Genomic DNA, 27,543 nt, shown 5'->3' with positions numbered 1-27,543 from the left:
TTAAATACACTCACAATGTTGTGTAACTATCACCACGATAGTTCCAGGACATTTTCATCATCTCAAAGACCTCACGACCATTAACAGTCACTCCCGATTTTCTTTTCCCCTCAGTCCCTGGAACCCACTAATCTGCTTTCTACCTCTATGATTTGCCTCTTCTGGATATTTCATATAAATGCAATCATACAATACATGACCTTTTGTGTCTGGCTTCTTTCACTCGACATGATCTTGTCACTTCATCCATGTTGTAGCATGTGTCGGTGCTTCATTTCTTTTCATGGCTGATGAATGCATAAACATGTCACTTATTAGATGACAGCTCTGTTTCTATCTCCACCCACATTAGTCTGCTCTGATCCCTAAAACATGGGAAGAGCTCCTTTAGCTACAGTTTGCTGATCCAGTCATGTCCTCCATATTCACTTTGCTTTGTCGTGTTGCTTCTAAATTGTGGAACTGAGAATGAACTTAACACTTCAGGTGTGACTGATGAGCACAGAATACATTTCCCATGCCTTGATCACCTGCAGCCCATGGTGTGTGTGTGTGTGCACGTGTGCGTGTGTATGTGTGCGTGTGCGTGTGTGTGTGTGTGTGTGTAGAAGCCACATGACACACATTTAACATTAATTAGTGAGAATGTGCGAGAGAAAAAGATCAGAATAAAGGAAGAGAACGGGAACATGAAAGTCAAAGAGGAAAAACCATTCAAAGGTCAAATTTCAGATTATTTAAATAAGTACCCATGGGATTGGCTATTTGTAGATCATTAGCGACATGGACAGGTACAGGATTGTGTGGTATCAAAGGTGGAAGCTAAATTGGAGAAGACAGAGAAAGATTTCCAAGGATGTACATCTATTTTCAGAAACTTAATTACTCCCATTCCGTGTGACATTTAAAGTGGTTGGAGAAAAATGCACACCCCCACTGATGAGGATCACTGTAAATGTATGACCACAAATACGGGAGTCATCGATACAGTAGTCCCACTGATCCGCTGTTTCATTTTCAGCAGTTTCAGCTTCCCACAGTCAACTGTGATCTGAAAATATTAAATAGAAAATTCTAGGAATAAACAATCCATAAGCTTTAAATCTCAAGCCGTTCTGAGAAGCACGATGAAATCTCCTGCTGTCCTGCTCCATCCAACCCTGGATGTGAATCACCGCTGTGTCCAGCATCTCTAGGCTGTGTCCAGCATCTCTAGGCTCCCAGCCCATTAGTCACTTAGTCATCTAGGTGATCAGATTGACAGTTGTGGTAACACAGTGTTTGTGTTCAAGTAACCCTTATTTTACTTAATAATGCCACATTCACTAACTTTTATTACAGTATATTTTTACATTATTAGTTATTGTGATTAATCTCTTACTGTGCCTAATTTATGGATTAAACTTTATCATAGGTATGTATGTATTGGAAAAAAATAGTATATAGAGTGTTTAATACTATCCATGGTTTCAGGCATCCATTGGATGTCTCAAACATATCTACCTTGGATAAGGGGGAACTGCAGTCAGTAAAAGTCATGGACTTCCCAGTGGCCTAGAAGACTCTTCATGAGATGCTCCTGCCTCTCCACTCAAATTCACCTACCTCTCTTCCCCTAAACATTTTTACATGTGATAATAGTGGGACATAAATCCCTATACAAATGCTGAAGTGGAGTCCCAGACCTGACTCTTTTTCATAACAGCCATAAGAAGGCAGGGAGACTGAATCAACCCCAAGATTTATGACATTGATCAAGATAAACACACCTCAAATATTCAAATGCTGGATGGACGATAAAGATACACAGCCACATTGGGCTCATACGGAAGTCATTGCATGTAGCCCTGAGCAATGTCTTCAATATTTTTTTTTAGATCCAAAAAGGGATTTCACAGGGTGGTTTCCTTAGAGTATACTATAAGTAGAGATTGATTTCTTCCCACCAAGTGTGATCCAGGAATGGTAATCCTGGGGGGAGGAGAAGTAGGAGATTAATCCAGTAATAAAGCATTTATCAGGCAGATAGTATATCACTTGATATAATAATAGGAGTGTAGTAGACCCCACAGTAGGTCTGCCCTTGTGGTAGAAAATGTGTCATCGTACTAATTACCCCTTTAGGCTGAAAATAGTCACTCAAAGGAGATGCCCAAAGTATTACACTGTTCTTATTTTTTGGAAATGTTTTAATAATGTTTGGCTTAAACTACAAAAATAAGTCCCTTGTGAATTGATAAAGATGGTCTGTATTTGGACTGAAATACTGAGGCCAATAGACTTGTTCTAATCTTGAAAAGCTGTAGATATCCATAGATTCTTGCCTGTACAGATTCTTGCTTGTCAGCTGAGCCACCTCTTGCCACAATTCTCTCATTACATCCCTGGAACTTTCTCTAGATGGCATCTTCAATAGTAAGAATAGAAATTGTGGCAGAGTCATTAGAATGGTTCTATTGGAAGTTGGGTGTGGTTCAGAACCCTAGTCACAACACCAAGTCAAGGTGCCTGGGACTTATATGGTCTCGAAAAATGTGCCTGCTCACTCCTTTGATAGACAAAGAAATTCACCTCAGATCTTGAGGAAATTCTCATGGAGAGGACAACGGAGGTCAGACCCATGGAGACAAGAATACCATGACTAAGTGGCACATGGGAGGGAACACACACAGCTGGCATTCAAAATGCTCCCAAGGGTAGAAAACTAGCAGAAAAGAAGTTCCTTTCTATCTTGGCTTCTTCACTAATGGGAACCAAATTGCTCAGAGAATAGAGTAACCATGGAACAATTAATGTAATGAGGATTCATGAGACTTCAACCTCTGAAGCCCCAGAAGCAAACAGTAAACGTACCCCTTTCTTTATCTCGCTTACAGCTCAACTTGTCCCAGGAAGGACAGAGATCAACTGTGCCTTTTCAGAGCACAGATGCCTTGATACCACCTCCCTGCCCTTCTGTGCAGCTGAGTTGAATATCCATCACCCAGGAAAGAAAGGAAAACTAGAGTTCAGCAAGGCCATCAGAGTACCTTCTGTGGAAAACAGGTATGGAGGCGGGCAGAACTCTCAAAGGATAAACTTTTGTTGTACAGATGAAGATAACGCAATGGTGAGAGTCGATTTACTTAAAGCATTCTACGCATTCCAATTCCTGTGTCTCTCTCAATTTCTCTTCCTCTTGGCTTCCTTTTTCTCTCTTCTGGAACACAATTCTGAGGATTCCTCACCTTAGGAATAGAAATCGACCTTCTCTCAGGCCCCAAAAACTCTCAAGAGTGTCATACCCAGCCATCTTAACCATTTTTCAGAAGCCACTACGAGTGCCTTTATTCTCCTCTATCAAATATGCTCCTATATTTTTTATCTATAAAATCTTATTCATTTATTCATTCATTCATTCATTCATTCATTCATTCATTCATTCAAACAAGAAACATTCCTTGAGATTCCAGTAGTTAGCACTTACGAGTTCATTCATACCTCTAGTGATTTTAAGTTACTTAATGTTTCTGTGTCTCAGTTTCCACATTTGTAAAATGAGGATAATGATAATATCTACTTCATATATTTGATAGGAGGATTAAATTACAGGCGATAAAGCATTGGAAGTTTTTCGTTGTCTCTATCACCTACACATATTAATAGTCATCATTGCATTACTGTAAACACATATTCATTGTTAAATAAAAAAATAGTGATAATAAAATGAGCCAAGGCATATAAAATATAACACAAGAGCTCAACCCTTGGAGGTCCTCAAGAAATTTTAGCTAATTTAGTAAATTTATCACTTTCATTTTTGTGTATTTGCAAGTTTCCAGTTCCTGGTCCAGGATATTTATATTTTTGTTAATATGCAAAATGACTGTAATCTATTTTCTAAGATATTTAACTAGACATATGAACATCACTGGTTTTCTCATTTTTGTTAATTTTTTTAATATCTTTATATTTAAAGAAAAGTTACAAAGATATACAGAGAGTTCTCACAGTGATGAAAATGTTTTGGGACTAGATGGAAGCAATGATTGAAAAGCATTCTAAAAATACTATATGCCATTGAATGCCACTTAAAAATGGCTACTGGTTTTCTTATTTGTTTATATTAACTGCCTTACTCAAATCATACACAGTTAAAAGAAGTTTTCAACTGCAAATTCATTATCTACAGCCAAGACATCGTCTTCAAACAATGAAGAGTTGACTTTTCAATACTTAGACCTCTTATATCTTTTTTTCCTTGCATTGCATTGGTTGGGTTGGAACTTCTCAAGAGTCGAATAATACCATTAATGATGGTAGACTATCGTTTCTTCTTTAATACTTAAATACAAATAATGGATTTGCATTTTTAATCTTTTTTAAAGGGCTTCTTAATTTTCTCAGTGACAAAGGCATCTTATTCTAATTTCACCCTCATAGTTAACAGTAAGAATGAAATATCCCACCTGAGCAATTTTAGTGGTAAGTTTTGATGTTTATTTAATTCTTTCCTTAATTATCAATCTGTTATTCTCCATCTTGAATCAACTTGGAACACATATGTTCTCAGAAATAAGTTTATTTCTTAGAGATTTTTCACATTTTTAACATGGAGTTATAACTAACGTTACCCAACAAATTTAAGCATTTCCTTGCCTCTGTGTTCATTTTTCTCATTCCTAATTTTAGGCATTCCTGTTCTTCCTCTTTTTATCTTTTTCATTAGACTTCTGTCTAATTTTATCTGTTTTTTCCAAAGAATTAGTTGCGAAATTTATTTTTTAGTTCTAGTTTTTTCTTCTTTTCAATTCATTAACTCTGCTTTTATCTTTATTCTCTGCTTTACCTAGGTTTGTTTTATGAAAGTTTTATTAACAAAATCTTCAAATTTTAAAGTGTTTGTTTCTTGAGGATAAATCGCATGTATGTTTATTTGCACTTTTCAACAGTATAAGAGAAGAAATCTAAAAATCAAGATTCATGTTATCACTCAAATATTATCCCTGTCCACATCTTGATGTAATTTTTGTAGATCAGTTTTCCTTGGGGTTGTACAAATATGAATTTAAATATAAAAAATCTGTGTGCTTATTTAATTTCTCCAGCCCAAGAAACCAGACCAAATATCCTTTTATAGCAGTGTCTTAAGTGTTTTTTTCTCTTTACATAATGGATTTGCATTTTTAATCTTTTTTAAAGGGCTTCTTAATTTTCTCGGTGACAAAGGCATCTTATTTTAATTTCACCCTCATAGTTAACAGTAAGAATGAAATTTTTCTCAAATACCTACTCTTCATGTTTCGTTTTATGACTGGTTAATATCTTATGTCTTTTTCTTAGTTAATGCATTAATCTTTCTATGATTTATAGTGCTCTATAAAAATATTAAGTTTTATCAGTCAAAGAGATGATGTTTTCATTCTAACTTTCTGGAAGGCACATTTTCTCATTCAGAATTTTTTAATTTTGGTCTAATTATTGATCCTTTTGTCTCATATTTTTACCAAAGTCTTTTTATTCAGAGAAACTCCTACTTTCAAAGATTATATATATTCATGTATAAATTAAATTACTTACATATTTATCTGTATTTTTTTCTTATAGTTTGTATAGTCTCTTGCTCCACACTTAACAATTAAAATTTATTTGGGAATATGAAGAAGAATTTATTATTTTTTCTAAATAGTTAACCTCTAAACAATTATTTATATCTTTGAAAGACCCTTTAAGGTATCTAGGAATAAAACATACAAGTCGAGTTGATTTTTAAAATTATATATTCTAAATTATGGTGAACATGGTATTAAATCACAAAACTCTAGGATTACTCCCATAAAAGAAAGAGTAAGAATTCCAACTCTTATCATAAATTTGAAAAGTGTTCTGAGATTTCATACCAATGCAATAAGACCTAAAGATAAATATGTGTTGTAAATTAATATCATTTGGAGAAAGTAGATGGATATTAGAGAAAAAATCCTAATATTAATAAGAAAATCCAAAAAATAAAAATGATACCTTAAGTGCAGAAAAATAAAAAGCTTTCCTAATATAATAGTAATATCAGAGATATACTGTAGATGAATATTATTTTTAATGACATTAAACCTAAAATACATGAAAATACTGTGTAGAAATCCTGCCATTTGCAACACTATAGATGAACCTGGAGGACACTATGCTTAGTGAAATAAGCCTGACACAAAAGGATAAATACTGCATTATTGCACTGATATGAATTACGTAACTAATAGCCAAACTAATAGAAACAAAGAATGAAATGGTCATTGCCAGGGGCCCAGGGAGGGTAAGTGGGAAATTGTTGCTCAATGGTATAAAATTTCTGTTATGCAAGATAAATAAGTTCTAGAGATCTGCTGTGCAACATAGTGTAGTATTATGCACTTTGAAATGATAAGAGGATAGATCACAAATATTCTTACCACAAATACATGCACACACAAAGAAGACAGGGAAATTTTTGGAGATGATTATTATGTTTATAACCGCGATTCTGGTGATGGCATCATAGGTGTATGCACATGTTTAAAGTTATCGAGATATATACATTAAATAGGTTCAATTTTTTATAAATCTATTATACCTTAATAAAGCTAAAAAAGATGAACTCATGAGAAAAGACAAAGTCAGTATTTAGGAACACTAGCACATTATATTTAAAAATTCACTTTTTATTTTACTTGGGAATATTGATAATATATATGAAATATAAATGATGATTAATAATAATGTTGGTTATCTTGTTGTTGTTAGCAGAAAGAGCACCCAAGGTCCTGAGGATCTAACATATAGAAACTACAGCACAACTAAGGGACCTTTCAATGACTGGTAGGTGTACCTAGAGTTAGGGAATTCCCCTTTCCCACAAGTACTGAGCAAAAAGTGTAAGAGCAACCATCAAGGATGTTGGGAAAGGAATGATTGCTTATGGATACAGTTGACCACTACTCAAGAAGTAGTACTCAACTTTGTGTGTACATCAGAGTTCCTGGAAGATCACAGAGAACTGGCTCCATGCTCAGAATATCTGATTTAGTAGGTGAAGTGGGCCCAAAAATGTGTCTTGCTAATAGATTCCCAAGTGATGCTGATCAGGGATCACAATTTGAGAAACACTGAACCTAGAGACAGACCATTTTCCTAGGTAGCAATAGCAACCACCAGTTGTCAGCAAAGACAGCCAACCAGTACCTAAAATGAATGACTTTATGATTTCTGTGGGTTTGGATTAAGGATATTTTTATCATTCTAACGATTGCTTATTTGTAGTAAATTTTGTGTTATTCTTCTCCTCCTTCTGGCCAAACTCAATAGCCCATGGAAAGAGGAAACCAAACAAGAGTTGGAAATTTTCTCCTTCTGGGATTCACAGAGGAGTCAGAACTACAGCTTCTTCTCTTTGGGCTCTTCCTCTCCATGTACCTGGTCACATTCACTGGGAACCTGCTCATCATCCTGGCCATCAGCTCAGACCCCCACCTCCACACACCCATGTACTTCTTCCTATCCAACCTGTCCTTCGCTGACATCTGTTTCACCTCCACCACCATCCCAAAGATGCTGGTGAACCTCCAGACACAGAGCAAAGTTATCGCCTGTGTAGGCTGCCTTAGCCAGATATATTTTTTTATTATGTTTGGATGCCTGGACAACTTACTCCTGACCGTAATGGCCTATGATCGGTTTGTGGCCATCTGTCACCCTCTGCACTATATGGTCATCATGAACCCTCGTCTCTGTGGGCTGCTGGTCCTGGGGTCCTGGTGCATCAGTGTCATGGGCTCCCTTCTTGAGACATTGATTGTCTTGAGGCTATCTTTCTGCACAAGCATGGAAATCTCACACTTCTTTTGTGATCTTCCTGAAGTCCTGAAACTTGCCTGTTCTGACACTCTTGTCAATAATACAACAATGTATTTTCTGACTATTGTCCTAGGTGTTTTCCCTCTCTCTGGGATCCTCTTTTCTTATGCTCGGATTTTCTCCTCTATCCTAAGGATTTCCTCAGCTGGGGGCAAGTATAAAGCCTTCTCCACCTGTGGGTCTCACCTGTCGGTGGTCTCCTTGTTCTATGGCACAGGCCTTGGGGTCTACTTCAGTTCTGCAGTCACTTCATCCTCTAGGACAACTCTGGTGGCCTCAGTGATGTACACCATGGTCACCCCCATGCTGAATCCCTTCATCTACAGTCTGAGGAACAGGGACATGAAGGGGGCCCTGGGAACACTCCTCATCAGAGCAGTGGCTGTCAGGGATGACGCAGTTACAGGACTCTCATGAATAGCTAGGTACACAATACCGAAGACCAGAAATCATGGCTTCCTTTGTTCAATATTTTTAATTTTCCAAATTTTATATGTTTTAAAGAAAAAATATTTTGGGGTCTTTCATGTTTTATTCCTGCTTTTCTTAAGGTTATAGCTTGAGTTCTCTTTTTCACTTTATAACCAGTGATTTTAACTTTGTATGAATAGAACCTGGCGTTTTCTGTTATCTTCAGTAATGGTGTAGATTGAAAAAAAAAAAAAAGATCTCATGCTTTTAAAATATATCCTCAGAAGTGATAGAATGTGCACCTATTTTGGAAGTGTTGCACTGCAAACTCATTTACAGAGATGATTTCTGAAGTTATGTGAAATTCAGTAAAGTTGCAGAATACAAAATCAATATACAAGAATTAATTGATCATGTGAAGACTCAGGGAGAAGATGGGCATCTACGAACTAAGGAGAGAAGCCTCAGAAGATTCCAGACACCTTGATCTCAGATTTCTACCATCCAAAACTATAAGAAAATTAATTTCTGTTGTCTAAGCCACCCAGTCTGTGGTACTACTTTGTTGTGGCAGCCCCAGCAAAGTAATATACCCTGCTCCCACAGGAGCCCACTGAGGACACAGACCACTCACCATGTAGTGGGGTGAGGCCAGACACTGAAATTTTGGTTTGGTATCCCAGGCAAAGTTCCCCATGGTCAAATGTGGAGTAGGATGTTTTATAATGTGAACCTCAAGAAGGAATATAACTGTCAAGGACTCCTTGTGGTTAAGTGAGCACAAATTCATAACCAGAGTCTAGCAGCCATTGCTGACAGAGACCTCTCACACACTCTGAGTTTCAGGAAAAAGCCACAGACTGGGCTGCCAGCCTCCTGCACTGTGCTCCTGCCATAATAGAGTTCCTAGTATCATCTTCCAAGCAATGGGGTGAGACCTGCTCCATCTTAGAACCGAGCAGCTATATCATCATTTGAATCTTGATGATCAATCAGAGCAGATCCATAATGACCAATCAGAATGTGCAAAGCCAACATATTAGGATAATGCTATTTGGATTAATCAGACTGTGCAAATTTGGATTGTTCGTTTGCATATCAATGGAAAAATCAGCAACCAAGGCAGGACCTCTCTTTATAAAAGGCGGCCTCCCCTCTGACTCAGTAGAGCACACTTTTGGTTTACACCAGACACTACATTTCCTTGGTTTGCAAACTGTTCACTTGCATAAAATCTCTCATTTTTTTTGCACCTCAGATTGGAGATTTTGTTGAAAATAAACAGAGGTGGCTCTTGCCTTTGCATGGACTATTTCTAGTCTCTGACCATAAATGTTTCTATGATGACCACAAATAGGTTAAAGAATTCTGAAGCCCTTCCAAGTTTTCACAATTGCTTATGCCCAATGGTTCTAGGATTATAAGGAATGCGTAGAGCTGAGTTTTACCCATGACAGTTGGAATCATGTTACTCTCTGTTTACTTGTGTTTTCCCCAAGCTTTTATTAAGGTTGCATTTAATGTCTCACCTGGTTCACAGACTGCAGGAAAAGGGTGCTAAGAAGCCAATGCCCACCCTGTGTAGTAAGGAGACACAGAATCCCAAGACTAGTATGGGGGTGTCTGGGCCAACTGATCTCAGGAGTCAAGAGTTCAGCTACTCATCCCCATTAGAAGCTGCTTCTTCTATTTCCAACCACAGGGTATATGAAGTAAAGGGTTAACTCAGAGGGCTAGGGGTGCTCAAAACCTGCACATCTCAAAGAAAGAAGTGGACCTTAATTGGTTCCTGGGAGGTAACCTCTGAATCCATGAAATATCCTGCTTGATAAATGTGTATTAGTATATACTTGGAGTCTTTAGCCATGCCAGGTAGTCTATGCTGACAGTGCAACTTATAGTGAACATATGTTTTTGTTCACCTTAGACCCTGGGCAATGCTGTACTAGCTTGACTGCTAGGGGTTTTGAAGAATGAGTAATTAAGTCAGCAGGCACTTCATGCCTACACAACAGACCCCCAATAAAAACCCTGGACACCAAGGCTCAGATAAGCTTCCCTGGCTAGCAATACTTCATATATGTTGTCCTGCATAGTTGATGGGAAAACTAAATGCTACCCATGCAATTCCGCCAAAAGGGAACAATTGGAAGCTCACATCAAGTGTCTCCTAGACCATGACCCTTGTGTCTCTTGCCTCTGCTGATTTTAATCTGTGTCCTTTCACTGTAATAAACCATAAATGTGAGCATCACAGTTTTTCTGAGTTCTGTGAGTCCTTCTAGCCAAACATTGAACCTGAAGTTGGTCTTGAGGGCCCCCCAACACAGAGGCTATGAATATTGTTTTATTATGAGAAATACTGGTTTTCCTTTACCTCCTTCAAGTCTACTGCTCCTTGAGAAAATAAGGAACATGAGATGACCCCTCACCTTGTTGAACCCAAAGCTTCCTGTCACCCCCAGGGAAAACATTTCTACCCTGCCGTGCTCAGCAATGTCCCTTAAGCTTTTAGCATAGGCTCAGAGAGAAAAGAAGACTGTAGACATCCTTTCATTCCTGCTCTTTTATCTCAACTTCTCCCAAACATGCCAGACAGAACATGTATGTTCAGTGCATGGTCATTTGGGCAGTGGGTCTTCCCCAGCACCCTCACATAGCACTCTCATTGCCTCCCCGTCCCCTGGACGTCCCCTTCTCTTGTGCCATGAGCGACTTGTAGGGCTTCCCCAAGCTGGGGAGGGTAAGCTCAGCTTCCTGCAGCTCCAGCTCCCGCTGAGACAAATGCTCAATGACGGCTGCTCCAATGGAGTCCCCCAGCACATTGGTCATTGTGCGAAGTCGGTCACTGGGGAACGGAGGGAAGAGAAAGTTAACCATTAACATCCATTAACCAAGGCCTGAAGGGCACTACAGTGCAAAGGATGAAGCAGAGAGGGTTCTCTGTGTCTGAGATTTGGGGGTTCACATTCTAGTCAATCCCTGACCAGGCACATCCCACCCTCACTCTGTCCTCAGTTTCCCTGCCTAAAAGATGCAGAATGGACCAGCTCCGATATGCTCACATTTGATCTCAGCAATGCAACTTTTTAAGGATGTAAACATCCAATATAGAAAATTAGGGGTTGTGAGCTGAACATCATATAGAATGAAGTTCAGGTTTATTTTATGTAAACCTCTTGTGTTTAAAGTTGATACTTTTAAAAAATATATTTGTAAGCCAGCTCTGTCTTACAGACCACCTTTTTTGTAACTTCTACATTAAACAGGTAAAAATGGGACCTTTACAGCTGATGGGTAAAGCCTCTATCATTTGTCTCCTCTCCTCCCTGCTTCCCAAAGTTAATTATATGGAATTTGAGATTCATGGGCCATGGTTTGAAGTATTCCCCAAGATTCCTCTTTTGCTCTAAAATTCTAGAACTCTGTGTCTTTGCTGGACCCATGGGTTTAGGGGGTGCTGCAGGGAAAACAGGGTGTCGAAAAGAGATAGAAGCAGGGTCTGAAGGACACTCACAGGAACCAGTCCACAGCTATGATCAGTGTGATGTCTTCAGTGGGTAGGCCGACCGATGTGAGGACAATGACCATGGTGACCAGACCTGCCTGGGGGATGCCAGCAGCCCCAACACTGGCTGCTGTAGCTGTGATACTGCAAATGAAGAGAGAACATAGGGAAGCAGGAAGAGGAAAGGGATAAATGAGGAAGGCAGTGAGAAAAGGCACAACAGAAGGGAAGGAGTCAGTTCTCCAGCACATCTTAAATTAAAATCCAAAAAAAAAAAGCAAATGTAAAGCAACTTTCGCTCTGGGCCAGTGCAGACAGGTCTGCTCATCCTTTGCTGGGACATTTCACAACTCATATTGTAGGTGCAAGAGCAGGTACATAACTAAGCTGCCTCACAGGCTGGAAGAGGGCAGAAGAATCAACCCAGGCAGCAGCCATGAACCACGAGACTGAGTTCATTGCATGCACATATATACTGAAAGTAGGTAGATCGGTACTGCCAGGTACAGCTGCCAGGAATGAAACTCTGGAAGAGGGGCCAAGTTTAGAACCAAAAGAAGAAATTGTCTATGATGCTAAACAAATAAAAAATTATATATGGTTTTGGAAAACTGAAAGGTAGAACTCATGGAAAATGAAAAAGATGGTGCTCCACCATCAAGAAGAAGGTCAGACTGGATCAAAAGTAAGCTAGATTTGACTACTGTATCAACTCTGATTGTCTGACATGGTGTGCTAAAAATTCTAAAGCCACTGAGCTTGCTAGAAAAGGCATTAGTATCTGAAGCTGGCATCTTTCTTCCTGGTGGCCTCTGAAGCCCCCTCCCAAATTTTATAATTATGAACATGAAGCCACTCTGGACACCTAGCTCAGATAACGTCTCTATCAAAACAGTGAGGAGCGAACCCTTGGGTTGGTGGACAGAGAATGAGCAGACTCCAATCATCAGCCATACAACTTTAAACATAAACTCAGAGCCTCTACTTCCTCATCTGTAGAATGGGAGACATGTACCTACTTTGTAGGGTTATTGTGAGTGGTAGAGCACAGTGCTTCCTGAATGGGGCTTCAAGAAGGGTAATTATTACCACTACTCTTAGTAAGAGAGACTATTTCCCCTAAATGCCAGCCCTGGCATAAATAGTGATCTGTGGGTGCCCCTGCAAGGCACATAGCACGCTCTCAATGGGATAAGCTAATTCCAGTTGATTCAAGAAACCAACTTGAACTTCGTTAGGTTAAGTTCAGATCAGGTCCAAAGTAGGAATTCCCAACCAGTCAAGAAATTGGCCCTTGAGCCTCTACCAGCACAGGAGTCACAATGAGTCTGTCTTCTTCCTCTAAAAAAAATATATTCCTGCATAAGAGCACAGAGCCTTGGAGAGTTCTGTCTAGCACATCCCAGCCAGCCTTTGCTGGGAGTTCATGCAGAGTCCTTACTACCAGGAGCCCAAGTCATGAAGAAAATCCTCAATGGCACCATCCCAGGACCCTGAGTCTGCTGTGTCATCCGACTCCCAAAGAGACCCAGTGCAGAACCATGAGTGTGTTGCTCACAGCCATGTCCTCAGCTCCTGAGACTGAGTCAGTACTACTATAATAAATATTAGCTGACTGATTGAACAAGAAGCTATTCCCTAATACTCAATACTTATGAGACCTGTTTCAGAAGAAATATAAAATAGGAACCCCAGCCCCATGAGCTCCAAGTGCTTCCTGCTCACATAAAGGCAACACCGAGTTGCTGACAGAAGGAAGGGTCTGTTGACTCAGACCCTTCTCCTGGGCCAGAGAATCTCAAACCATTGCCCACATATACCTTTGGTTCCTAGGCCAGCTTCCTTGAATGCATGTGCCTTCCTCCCACTCGTCCATCCCTCCTCCCACTCTGTGCTCTGAGGTTACCGGACTCCTGGCTCAACCTCTCCCCACTAGGTGACTTTGGGAAAATGACTTAAATCTGCCTCGACTTCCTTTTCATCCTCTCTAAAACAATAGTGATCATTTTACCCACTTAAGGGGGTTTGTGAGGATCAAACAAATGGGCACAAAGGTACTTTGCATAAGACTATTTACAGAGCCTTCAATAAATTAGCTTTCTCAATTCATATTTATTGAGCATCTACCACATGCTAGACACCTGGCAGAAATTCCAATAGAAGGAAATCCCAGTCCAAAAGGAGTTTACAAGCTAGTGGAGGAGGCAGGCAATAAGCAAGATGAATAAATATACTAGACAGACGGTGCTATGAGGAAACCGTTCAGCCTAAGTCCAGACATGTAATTTTAAATAGGGTATTCAGGAAATGTTTTCCTGAAAAGGTGACATTGGAGCAAAGACTTGAAGATGATAATGTTAGCTGTTATTTTTATGACTAAGTTGGAACATCTGGGTGATGGGACCCAGGAATCCATATTTATAGCAAGAATCTCAAGTTATTGGGATGCAACAACCATACTTTGGAAAATACTGGATAAAGTGATCTCCCACAATAGCATGTGAAAGGAGATCTGACTGGAACACTTTGCCAGCTCCTGACAGCCTCAGGTTGCAAAGTCTCACCTTAAGCCTCACCCAATGTGGGTGACTGGGCTCTGTCCACATCCACCCTCCAACATCCAAGGTCTCCCTTGACCCTGAGCTGAGGCTCCCGCCTCCCCTAGCCAAGCTAGTGACTTCTTAGGTCTCACTTGCTGACAGATCCAACCAAGACCATCTCACCTGATAGTTGTGATCTGGCCCAAGTTGAGCTCGTAGTTGTTGACCTGAGCAATGAAGATGGCAGCAAGGGCCTCGTAGAGGGCGGTGCCATCCATGTTGACAGTGGCCCCCACAGGCAGCACGAACCTGGTGATGCGGCGGTCCACACCCAGGCCCTCCTCAAGGCAGCGGAAGGTAATAGGCAGTGTCGCAGAGCTGGAGGAGAGAGCCCCAGGGGCTGAGAACAGGGGATGGCAGGGTGGGGCTGGAGCAGCAATGGGCCAAAGGAGGGCTCCCCTTGAGAACACTGGGAGGCCAGGCAGGAGCCAGAGCAGGGGGTGATGGCAGATGTCTAAGTTTTCAGAGGCTGATAACTGCATGGAAGAGGAACTCCTCACAACACAGGGAGCACGCAGCACTGGGGTCCTCCAGGCTGAAGGTGTCATGACTCACTTAAAGCCAATAGCTAATTACTAGACTAGTTCATGCCACTAGTTCACTCTATCTATCCACTCCCAGAAGGAAGAAGACTAAGGGCCTTCTGACTTCCCACCCTTCGGGGCTAAGAGAGGGATATAATATAGGACCCCATCTTTGGCCGGAATTATCTCAGCTACTAACCCTCTCAGTGTCTCCCCCCCGCTCCACTTCTCAGAAGAGGAAGGGAGACTCAATTGTCTGGTGAGTTTCATCGAAGGAATGAACATCTCATTTGGGGTCAGCCTGTCCACAAAACATGTGTCTGTCTGGTCAGCTTTATGTCATGCAATGATAAGTCTGAACCCACAGAGAGGGCCTTTAGGTGTCCAGCCCTGTGGTGATCAAGTGGGTTTAATTCTGGGGTACAGTGGCAACAATCCTACTTGACCACAGATCAAAAGGCACATTCTCCAATCAGTGTTATGGGCAATAAAAGTGATATTTTCCTCCCATCTGGTTGGTGTTTGTGATACTTCTCAAATTGTTTTGAATTGGGGTGATGAAAGAAAAGAGAGTTCTTTATTAAAACCCTAACCCCTCAAAAAAGGGGAAGGAGGCCGAGAGAGCTTCCAGACATCATCTCAAAAGAAGAGACTCTCTGAGCTAGAAAATGACTGAGAACATGATGTATGTTAGAACCTTCATCTTAACCTCAAAATTGGCAGTTGATTCTCCTCCATATGAAATAGAGGCCCAGGAAAGGAGGAAAAGGGATCAAGAGAGACATCCAGGACAAAGATCAGTGCCCAGGTGTGCCACCTAGAGACCTTCAGGAGCCCCTGACATTACTGAACAGCTCAGAAGAGGTTCTGTGTAGTAAAGGGAGGGCAGGTCTCCTAGGAGAGCCAATGAAAGACAATAAACCTAGGAAGGGTATCCATGGTGGGGGACAAGGCCATACCTGGAAGATGTGCCCATAGCGGTGATGAGGGCCTGCAGCATGCCCCCGATGAAGGGGAAGGGGTTCCGGTGGGTGATGAGGAAGTAGATGAGAGGCAGGACGCCACCAGCATGTAAGAACAAGCCCACGATGACAGTCAGGGTATACATGCCCAGCTGACCCCCCAGGACAGCCATGTCTTCCATCTCTAGGATCTTCCCAGCAATCAGGAACAGGATACCCACAGGTGCATACCTGAGCCAAGCCAGACACCTGTCAGGGCTCCCTCGTGATGTTCTCTGTGAACCTAGAGCTGGCATCCCCAAGGCTTTGCCCACATAAGACCCTCAAGCCAGGCAGTGCCCACCACACAGCACCCTACTTTACCCCAGTCTTCCCTACACATTAACAAATGGGGCTGGGCCCCACAAATATATTTCACCTCCTCTTCCTGTTCACATGCAGCTCCACCCTTAACAGCTGGAAAGCTCTTACAACTCCAGGGGATTAAATCTTGTAAGGTCTCTCCTTCATCCACTCCTCCACTCATGTTCCTCTCCACCATAATCACCATCTTCAGGACTCTTTCCTTAGTCATTACCCAAACAATCACTATCTCTGGCTCCCTAACTTCCCTATATTCACTGTCCCCAACCTTTGTTCTACATTTGCAACGTTTGTGCCCATATTTTCTTTCCTATAAGTGCATATTCTCACTCATTCACCAGCCCTGAGCTATTTCACCTGGATTTCCCATGGACATCTCAAACAACCTGTCTTATCAAATCATCTATTTATTCATTCACTCAACAAAAATCTATTAAGCACCTGCTATGTTCCATTCACATGCTCCTTGCCCTCACGGTGCTTTCATTCTAATGGGGGAAATAGGCAGTAAACATAGAAACATGTAATTAAAAACTTCAGAGGGTGATAATTGCAAAAGTGAGTCACTGAGTGTGGCTACTTAAGTGTAAGGAGTCAGAAAGGGCTTCTCTGAAAAGATGACAGTTAAACTGAGGCCTGAATGATGAGGAGGAACCATGTATATCTGAGGGAAAGCATTGTAGGCACAGTGCAAAGACCCTGTGATGAGCATGAGCTGGGGGTACTGGAGGAGCAGAGAGAAGACCAGTGTGGCTGGAGCAGTGAGTGTAAAGAGGAGTAGAGACAGAAGTATGTTCATTAAAGACTCGCCTGTTTTCCCCACAATTCAGTCCATTGCTTAGTCTTGTGCCATCATTCACCCATCATCAGGTTTCAATTATTATTCCTCTCTTTAGAAATTGAAGTCGGCGCTTAGTCACTGTCAAGTGAATGTACTGGAGGAGGTGGGGACCTCTTGGGAAGTTGGTGCAATAGCTTGGGTCAGAAATGATGAGACTCAGGCTAAGGCTGAGGGAATGAGAATGTGGGGGACTTCTCTAGCCGCATCTGTGTTCCTCAAGCTGGGCTCAAGGTTAGCCCTAGTCAGTGGTTGTTAATTTATCCCAAGTCTAGATCTACCTCTGTGATTACTCTGTAAACCCCTTTCCTAACTCCCTCACCTTCTTTCCACCTCATTCTCTGCAAAATTTTTCAACCCTGAATCAATTGCACATGACTTCTTTCCTCCTATACTCAGCAACCTGGCACGTATGGATGTTTTCCCCAACCATACCAATGACACCATTATAAACTCATGGCTCTCAATTCAATTGAGCTTTCAATATTCCTTGTCAATCTTCTTGCTTATCCTTGATAAACTCCCTCTCCCTTTCCCCTTAGCTGTTTTTCCAAGCTCTTAACTTGGCCTCTAGCCCCCTACACAACTTTTAAATTATTTGGGATGATGTACAGTCTTCCCCAATTTGGAACCAGACAGTCTTCTTAACATCTTCCACCACCACTCCCAAGTTACAATATACTCCCACCCTCCTGAACTCACCATTCTCCAAACAACTCAGGTTCTTTCAAGTTTTGCATGTTCTCTTCCTACTGTTTAAAGTGCTTCTCCCCTCTTTCTGTCCTACTCACCTCTCGAGGCCCAGCTAATAGGTTGGATTCCTACTTACTTCTCAAGACCCAGCTATAGGTGAACTCCATAACTCCCTCCTCATCTTCCCGGGCAGAGTTCACTCATTCCCTTCATTGGCTCCCTTTACTGTGTTTTCAACACTTTTTAATGTCCCTTTACTCTACAGAACTTTCCACCTTGTATTACATTGACCTAGTATGTGTCTGTCTCCTCCAAAGCTTTGTGAGCCCCTTGAGGATGAGGACTGAACTTGATGCATCTCTGTATTCCAGAGTTCAAGACCAAGTCAGCCTGGGAAAATGTCTATTAAATGAGTGAAGAAATTAGTGAAAGTGTGAAGGAATTTAAAGAATAAAGAAATACATGAATTAAGGAATAATTGATGAGTGGATAAATGAGTAAGAAAATGAACAAATGAGACATGAACCAGTGGGTGAGTAAATGAATGAGTGTGTTAAGTAAATGAAGGAATGAATACAGGAAATATTTAAATAAGCAAATAACAAATGCAGAGATAAATAAGTGGGTCAAAGAATGGGTCCTAATGAATAAATGACTGAGTGATTAAACAAATCAATCAATCAATCAATGGTTTAACTAATGCATGAATGAGTTCATGAATAAAGTTCTGAGCGAATGAATGCATAATTGAGTGAATTAATCAGTGCATAGAAGAATGAATAAATGAATGAAAAAATAAATGAACCAATGCATAGAAGAACGAGTACAAATGAATAAAAGAGTGAATGGATGATTCAGTCGATCCATAGAAGACTGAATGAATGCATAGATGAACAAGGGAGTGAATGAACAGTGCATGGAAGAATAAGTATAATGAATAAGTGAGTGAATGAATAGATGAATAAGAAAGTAAATGAGTGAATAAATCATTATAGAAAGGAATGAATGAATGAGTGAGCAAATGAGTGAATGAGTATGTGAATTAACCAATACATATATAAATGACTTTGGCCAAATGGTCCCAATGACCCCATCAGCAGCTGCCCCACAGCCTGAATTCCCAGCCCTGGCTCCATCCTTCCCTCGTGTCATCATTTATCTTCCTATTACAGCCCAGCACTCACCAGATAATGATGCCCACCAGCCTCATAATAGCCTCATTGAGGCTGTCGAAGAAGTCCCGCAGGACTCGGCCCTTGTGTTTCATGCCGCCAATGACCAGCCCAAAAGCCACAGAGAAGACCACAAGGCCCAGGGCATTGATGCCATTGGCTGAACCAGACACAGGCACAGTCTCCTCGAAGGTCAGCACCTCCTGCAGGGTACCCAAGGCCCGTGTGACATTTTCCAGGAGGCTGGTTCCATTCTCCATTGAAGATGGAGGAGGCATGGAGGTGCTCTGCTCAGATCCATTCTCTGTCCTCACAACGGTCCTGGTTACCAACCTAGTGCTGTACTGCGTCTTGAACTGAAATATGGAGAGATTGGAGCCAAACTCGATTCAGTGTATGCATCAGAATCACCTGGAGAAACGTCTTTCAAACACCAGTTCTTGGTTCTCACACCCTGGAGAGTCTTATGCAGTAGATCTAAATGAGGGAATGAATGCTTTGACCAATGCATAGAAGAATGAGTGAATGAATAGATGGATGAGTGAGTGAACAATCAATGCATGGAAGAATGAGTATAGAGTCTGCATTTTTCACAAGCCCTCTGAGCAATGCTCAGAAAGATTTGGGGGCCTGTCTCCTCAACCATCTCCAGTCAGAAGCCTTGATTCCTCCTCTAGTACCATCCCCAGGAAACCCTTGGCCTGCATCCTTCTCTCTAACCCTCCCTTGATCATCATGTCAATGGCTATTGCTCTATCAGGCCCTTCTTCCCACCCCTCACCTCTGGACCAGTCACTCAGCTGCAAGCTCCCCCCACCCTCCAAGCCTCCTTGATCAAACCGTGTACTTCCCCCTGACCTGTTTGAAGCAGGCCTCCACAAGGTTGGGCGGAAACATATTTCTGCAGAAAAACATCAGATGAAGTGAAGGGGTTAGACGTGGGAAAGGTGTCAAGAGTGATAATAGCAATAATAAGAGCAAGGGCAACAGTAATAATGGCAGCTAACATTTGAACACTTTCTCTAGTCCAGGTTAAGTAAGCTAAGCGTGCTACCTACATGATCTGATTTAAACACTACAATAGCCCTAGAAGCGAGTGCTATTGATGTCCCCCCCTTTAACACACACACACACACACACACACACACACACACACAGAATTTATGTAAATTACCCAAAGCCACACAGCTGCTAAAGGGTGCAGATGGACCTCAAATCCAGGTTTGTTTGAGCCCTTTAATAGGACCCTATGCTACCACAGGGAGTACAATTCACACACATGTGCCAGTGATGCGGAAAAAAAAAATGCAGGCAACTCCTGCACTCCTCCGACTCCCGCAGTCAGTGGCTAGAGTGGAACTGTGGCTAACCTTGACTCTAGCTGGCAAAATCTTGCTGCCCTAAGAGAATCACTCACCTTCCAATGGAGCTTGGGAATACCAAACACCACCTGTCCTAAGTGCATTCCAAGATGCTACAGCTATACTCTCCCTGGGCTAAGAGTCAAAAGATCCTATGCTAGGAGTCAGCTGCTCTCAGAGGATTTGTGCAAGGCTACAAGGCAGAAAATGGGTACCAATAAAACTAGGCTCAACTTGGGTGTTGCATTTCCAGGCTGGGTCAACCTGTCCTCTTTGTCTGTCCTTGAGTATGCTGTTGCATGTAGGGCCAGAATTCCCATCAAAATTAGAAAGGACGTCACCTGACCAGGTCCATGAAGGCATCGGCTGTAGGGATGGTCTCGATCCGGCCCTCACGGTGCAGCCCCTCCTTGGAGCCCTTCCCAGGATGGATGATGGTGACCATAAGGATGCCGATGAAGACCGCGATGACCGTAGTCACCATGTAATACACAGCTGCCCGCATCCCCATCCGCCCTGTCGCCTTGTTATCCAGGGATGCCATACCTGGACAACAGGTGGTGCAGCCCCATGAAGCCCCATCTATGCCCCACCTGCTCTTCCATCCATCCACTCCTCCTTCCCCACAATGGTTCCACCAAGAATTCCCTTCCTCCTACACCCCACCCAGCACCCACACCACCATCCCCTGACCCACGTCATCATTCTTCAACCCCAAACCTATTTCCCATACACATCTTCCACCCCATCTTCTTCCCAAGCACTGCTTTACCAAGCTTCCCTCTACTCCAAGCCAACCTTCCCAATCCCCACTCCACCTTCCATTCACCTCTGTTTTGCACTGTAACCTCACTTTCATTCCACTCTTCATCCCACTATCCACCCTATGATGATACCTCCCTCCAACCCAGCTCAGAATCCACTATCTGTAGTAAATGCTTTTGGTGCCCTAGTGTCCTCTACCAGGCTGATACACCTATCTTTCAGTTGCTGAGTGTGTTGGCTGCTAACAGTTCATTCTGCCCCCTTCCACCTGAGAATTGCCTTCAAATTCCACAAAACAGCTACCTCTCCAGAGACCTACAGCCAATGACTGACTGCTACAGGGATTAAAAAATCCAACTTTTTTTGACTCCAATGGAATCAGAGTTGAGAGGAACAATTCTGTAGTGTGGCTCATGCTCCAGAGCTCCCCACGGGATCAGGCCGAGAGGCCAGCCTTCTGCTGAACTCATGTCTCTGCTTAGTTTCTTCCTTGCCCCATCCTGTTCCCCTCACTTCCTCATGAGTTTCTCTTGAAAGCTATCCTCAAAAAATTGCTTGTGCAAATAACCTCATCTCAGGCTCTCCTTCCAGGAAATCCAACCCAAGAAACCATTCTTTCATGCCTTTATCTTCATGCCGGTCTCAAAATCTGGAGATTGACAACCAACCACCCAGGGGCCAATTCTGGCCCACTGCCTGTTCTTGTAATTAAAGTTTTATTGGAACACAACCTTGCCCATTTGTTTACCTATTAACCTACACCTGCTTTTGTGCTACAATGGCAGGATAGTTACAACAGAGACCATATGGCCCTTAAAGCTGGAAATATTTACTATCTGGCCTTTTACAGAAAAGATTTGCTGACCCCTGCACAGTCCATCCATGCCTCCATCCCAGCCCCCAACCACAATCCTGTCACCTCCATCTCAAACACCTTCATCCATGTCGCACAATCCATGGCATGTCTGACCTTCCATGCCATGCCCCAGATACCTTCCCTGGCTGTTTCTCCAGAGTCTTCCTTTCACCTCTGGATGATACTAAGCTCCTGCTAGGCTGGTATTTTATCTCCAGTGAAAAATACAGGAAAGCTACTGAGATAAGTGGTATAGGTCATATGGGGTCTGGAGCCTGAGTGTGATTGGGATCTGGGCGTTAGCCAAGAACTCTGAGCTAGGTGCATGCTCTGTGTTTGAGTTTCTAAGTTGGGGAGGTAGTTCCATGCTTGGGACTCTTTTGCCTCCAAGTTTGTGTTTGGGCTCTGGGGTGGATGCTAGAGGCCAACACTGGCCTGGGTTCTCTCACCTGTGACCAGGCTGGAGACAATGAGTGGCAGCACCAGCATTTGCAGCATCCTCATGAGGAGCTCTCCAGGAAAAGAAAAGTACTTGATCTGGCGATAGGTGAGCTGATACGGGCGCAGGGCAAAGGCCAGGCTGACCCCTAGGGCCAAAAATAGGTCCATAGAGTGGAGTTTGGGTCATTCAGCCCTAAGCAGGGGCCATCCCTCCCAAGAAGGGTGTGTGTGGATAAGAGAGAAAAAGAGAAACATTCCATATGACTGTATGTGTGTATGTGTGTACACTGTAGAAATGTATAGATTTATGTGTTATTGTGCTGATATTGTGTAAATTTGTGTGTAAAGGTCTGCACACGTGTGTGCACATACACATGCATATGTGACAGTGTATACTTATTTGTGCACACGTATCTGTGCCTATATATGTGGACCTGTAAATGAGATGCACATGTTTCTCCTATGTGTGTGTAGAGGTGTAACTTATATGTATGTAGTTTTCATACATGGGTGTGTGTGTGTGTATAAGCTCCTGAGTGTACTGATATGTGTGCAAGGGACTGTATGTGCATGTGTGAATGTTTGGAAGTTCTAGTATAAGTATGCAACTGTATATATGTTTATGTCTTTGCGACTGTAAGTTTTGTGCATTCGGTAAAAATAATGTGTTCATATTTGTGTAAGTTCACATAGAAAAAGTGTTTGTATAGTGTGTTCATATGCACGTATGTACACATGGATATACATATGACATGGTGTGCACACAGCTGTGTTTACATGAGTGTGCACCATCTGTGAGTGTCCTTAAGGGGGGGGAGACATGTGCATGTGTGCAAGTGCAAATGAGTAAGTGGCATGAAGAGACATGAATGCAAGGACTTTTCCCTGCAGTCCCGCACTCCCAGCCCACTCACCGATGACCACAGCGCTGACAGTCAGCAGGATGAAGGCGTTCCTGCGCAGGAAGCGCAGCACGTGCTCGCGGGTCATGGTCTGCAGGCGCAGGCGCGTGCGCAGAGCTCTCTGCTGCAGACTCTCCTGCAAACGCTGCAGCCAGCCCACCCGGCCCAGCCGCTGGCCACTCTCCCGCAGAAACAGGCTATTGCCGTGGCTGCTCATCGTCTATCTGCGGGGGACAGAAGGGCCCAGGCCTGGTGAGGGACAAAACAGTGGGCAGATGTGGGTAGAAAGCGAAGGGTGGGTGAAAGGGTGACGAGAGTTTGTGAGGAACTGAGAGAGAATCCAGACAGCAGGGGAGGAGCCATGTCGTTCTGCCGGGTTGTGCACTGGCTAGGGTGACTGAGAATACTGCCTGGGGTTCAAGGGTCATGCCCTGGAAGAAAAGGGCCAAGATCTCAGAATGACGCAGGACATGGGCGAGGCGAGGGAAGGAGACACAATATTATAGGTGCTTTTGCCATTCTCTGACTCCATCCCGCTCCTTATTTCGTGATATCATCACAAGCAATTGGAGACTGCCTCTGCTCACAACTCAATCAAACAAGCCTTTGCTGAGCACCAACTGCATGCAGAGCCCTATGGGGCTAGCCCCCCAAATTAGTATGTTTTGGTGTCTGGCCTGGAGGTGCTAACAAGTGGGCTTTCAACAACAGAATCAATGGCAGCAAGTGCCTGGCAAACAGAAGGTGCCCAGTAAATGCAGCTGCTCCGTGGGAGTGCCCTGGTGAGCGACAGGAAGAGGGGGCAGTCCCGTGGGAAAGAAATTATGACAATCTTTGATACCAGTGGCTCTTCAGGATCTGTCTTTGAAGGGAAATGTGATGTTCGGAGTCTCCGTGGGATGCCAGGCACTGTTTTCCCAACTTCAGACGTTTTTGTCTCCTCTTTATATGGCCATATCCATGTAATTTTCTATGTAAGTGTATCTAAAATGAAAACTAGATACATTAGGTCACGTCTTTAGATATAGTTAGGTCATTACTTGAAATGTTGATTATATTTTAATACACATTAAATAAAATGCGTATAAAAATAAACACCTGCCATCCTTTTCCCAGCTAAACACCTTAGATGTGTAGGGCAGCTTGGAAATGTGATTTCACGGGCCCGAGGACGTCTTACCTTCGCAGACTCCTTCCTTCATTAAAAAAATTAAAATTACATTTTACAACGGCATTGGTATAAAAATGAATATATTATTTTGGAACTAGGTAGAAGTGATGGTTGTACAACACTGCAAGTGAACTAAATGCCACAGCATGCCACTTAAAATGATCAGTTTTGCTATGTGAATTTCACCTTATATTCTATATTAAAACATTTTCTTCCATCTGAAAGTTTAATTCTTTCTTCTGATTTTAAAAGAAGTGAAAACCTTTTCATGGCTTCCTAAAAGTTTTGTGGGCCCTGGACCCTGGGCCTCCAATTCCTGAAGTATAGGCGGCCTTGCCTATACTGATCTCACAGCAAACAAGTGGCAGTGCCTCATATCCTATTCCAGGGCTAATGAGAATTCTGTTATCTCTCTGGATTCACCCCCAGGCAAAAGGCTGGCCACTGGAGATGGCATCACCCAGCCTCCCTTGCCCACTGGCTGCCCTTTCAGTCTGGCCAATGAAAGGCAGCAGGAGATTGGAGGGTGGGAGGAGATGGAACATTGACTCTCCCAGGTCCCCCTGCCGCGCCCGTCTGGCACTGGCTGTGTTCCTCTACCTGAAGCCACAGCTCCCATCAGACAATCCTCTGTGCCTGTTGGCCATTTGGATATCTCCTTTGAAAAAAAATGTATTCAGTTCTTCTGCCCATTTTTAACCGGATTTTGGGGTTTTTTTATTGATTTGTATGAGTTCTTATATATTTTGGATATGAACCCCTTATCCGATATATGGTTTGCAAAAATGTTCTCCCATTCTGTAGGTTGCCTTTTGATTGCGTCAATTTTTCCTTTTGCTGTGCAGAAGCTTTTAAGGTCAATGTAGTCCCACTTGTTGATTTTTGGTTTTGTTGTCTGTGCTTTTGGTGTCACATCCATAAATCATTGCCAGACCAATGTCGAGGAGTTTCTTCCCTACGTTTTCTTCTAGGAGTTTTATTGTATCAAGTCTTTTGTTTAAGTCTTTGATCCATTTTGAGTTAATTTCTGTGAGTAGTGAAAGATAGGGGTCCATTTCCTTGCTCTGCCTGTGTTTATCCAGCTTTTCCAGCACCATTTGTTGAAGAGACTGTCGTTTCTCCCTTAGGGTGTTCTTGGATTCCTTAGAGGTGCTAACTCTCACTACAATGGCAATCGTATTACAATATATAACTGTATCAAAACAACATGGGTTAAACTTTAAATTTACACAGTTATATGTCAAATATATTTCAATTTAAAAAAAGAAAAAGAAAAAAAACACAATCCTGTTACAGCCACCACGCTCCCTGGGTTCCTCTCCTGCTCCCTCCCTGTGACTGCCCTGAGTACTACAGCAGCCATGCTGGTATCACTTAACCTTGCTCTTACCTTTGTAAATAGTCCTTAACTAAAACTCTTTTCAGTCCACCCCCTCTTTTGAGTGTGCTATTTCCTGACTGATACACCAGATTCATCTCACCATTAGGAAAAACTCTCCAAGCCAAAGGAAGACAGTAAGTATGGTATCCTGTGCAGAACTCTGTGCATATTTGGTTTGCCTGGGATTGCTGCACAAGTAAGAACTTGGCTTTGCTCAGTTTGTCTCTGAGGGATCACAGCTTCTGAAACCATTCCTCCCTAGCCCCATCTACACTGTCTGAATTCATCCAGATTAGGTCTGAGAGTCTATAGGAAGTCTCAGTTCTACCAACAGTGAGGTCCCTAGACTTTTTTTTTCCTGCCACTGGCTGAGCAGCTACTTTTTGAGATCACTGTCTTCCTTGCCCTCCTCTGCTCTCCCAGTATCTAAGGGATGGGACATGTGTCTCAACTTTGCAGGTCTAGGCCCCCAGTCCCCAATGCCAAACCCCAGTTGAGGTCCTGCTACAAATGGATCCATCAATGCTGCTTCTCACCTTGCTGTGAAAAATCCCAGTCACGGGACCATGCACAACACAGGAAACACGTAATTTCTCCCCTTCCTCTAGGATGTATGTTTCCAGTCACTGAATGGTAACTGAAAGCTGCCGTGGGTCCCCACGGAGTGTTCAGCTGAGATCTAAACTAGTCACAACTCCAGAGCTAGTTGTGTCTCTTTCCTTTCTCTTCCTTGCAAAAAGTAGTATGGTATAGAGCAAGTATGGAAAAACTATAGTTTGAGGGCCAACTCTGGCCCACTGCTTGTTGTTGTAAATAAAGTTCTATTGGCACTTTAGAACAGCCACACTCATTGCTTCTGTATGGTCTATGTGCTAAAATAGCTGAGTTGAGTTGTTGGGACAGAGATTATATGGGCCATAATACAATCTCTCTGGCCTTTTACTGAAAAAAAATTTGCTGACCTCTAGCCTAGCAGAAGAGCATGCCTGAGCTCTTATTTCAGATCCCACTTCCCTTTCCATGTGGCTTAGATGGCCCAATTCAGGTGATGTTTAGAACAGCGCCTGGTGAGCACGAAACAGATGCCAACTGTGGTTGATAAAAAGCAGAAACCCAACAGACACACGATTGAAAACAGAGAAAAATGCTGAAGCAGGAAGGTGTCTTCCTATCAATTTTTCTAAGTCTTATTTGCATCACTTGACTTAAATTGGTTTTCCCAGTATCCTGGCTTTTACTCAGGCCTTTCTCGTCTCTCTTGGATCCCTGGGGGCTTTTACCCTTACCCTGAGTTCTGTCTTTTCTAGTCTCTCCTGGTCCTAGGCATTCGCTAACCCTGTTTCTTATGCCTCCTGTTTGGAAAATGGCCCTTCTAGTGTCCCCAGTCTCTGCAGGGGCTCAAGGATAGGTGTCCCACCTGCTGGCGACCCCTCAGAGCCAAGGGAAAGAAAGGAAGCCTCTTATGTTCTGAAGCTGAAACAAGCTTCCGTGGACAAAACGAGGTTGCCTTCTGCCCATTTTCTCAACATTCTGCTAGGAAATCACAAACATCACGCATCAGACACACACACACACTTGGACACACAACCTCACGCATCTCTTGTGCGCAACTGGCACGCAGCCACACACAGACACACAATCACACACAGAGAACTGTTCAGACCCACACCTTCAGAAATGCAACTGCACTCATGCTGCGTCAGTCATACAGTTCCTACCCATACAAACA

The 27,543-nt window shown here is 42.7% G+C and overlaps 2 protein-coding genes across 2 annotated transcripts; one reads left to right on the top strand and one right to left on the bottom strand.

Annotated features, from left to right (window-relative positions):
- The first annotated feature begins 7,320 nt into the window (after positions 1-7,320).
- LOC105308260 (olfactory receptor 7C2-like) lies at positions 7,321-8,283 on the top strand. The gene has a single exon (XM_011384126.1). It carries the CDS (start codon positions 7,321-7,323, stop codon positions 8,281-8,283), a length of 963 nt encoding a protein of 320 aa, XP_011382428.1.
- A 2,643-nt stretch (positions 8,284-10,926) lies between these two features.
- On the bottom strand, positions 10,927-23,481 carry SLC1A6 (solute carrier family 1 member 6). The gene is made up of 9 exons (XM_011384119.1): positions 23,275-23,481; positions 22,369-22,506; positions 20,640-20,844; positions 19,796-19,838; positions 18,950-19,293; positions 15,869-16,102; positions 14,509-14,703; positions 11,795-11,929; positions 10,927-11,125 (listed from the first exon to the last, which is right to left on the bottom strand). The coding sequence occupies exons 1-9, from the start codon at positions 23,477-23,479 to the stop codon at positions 10,930-10,932; spliced, it is 1,695 nt and encodes a 564-aa protein (XP_011382421.1). The 5' UTR covers positions 23,480-23,481; the 3' UTR covers positions 10,927-10,929.
- Positions 23,482-27,543: the final 4,062 nt, after the last annotated feature.

The sequence above is a fragment of the Pteropus vampyrus genome, unplaced genomic scaffold, assembly GCF_000151845.1.
Source record: "Pteropus vampyrus isolate Shadow unplaced genomic scaffold, Pvam_2.0 Scaffold561, whole genome shotgun sequence".
Taxonomy (NCBI): Eukaryota; Metazoa; Chordata; class Mammalia; order Chiroptera; family Pteropodidae; genus Pteropus; species Pteropus vampyrus.
Note: the sequence above shows the minus strand (reverse complement) of the source record. Positions and strands in the feature narration are given on the sequence as shown.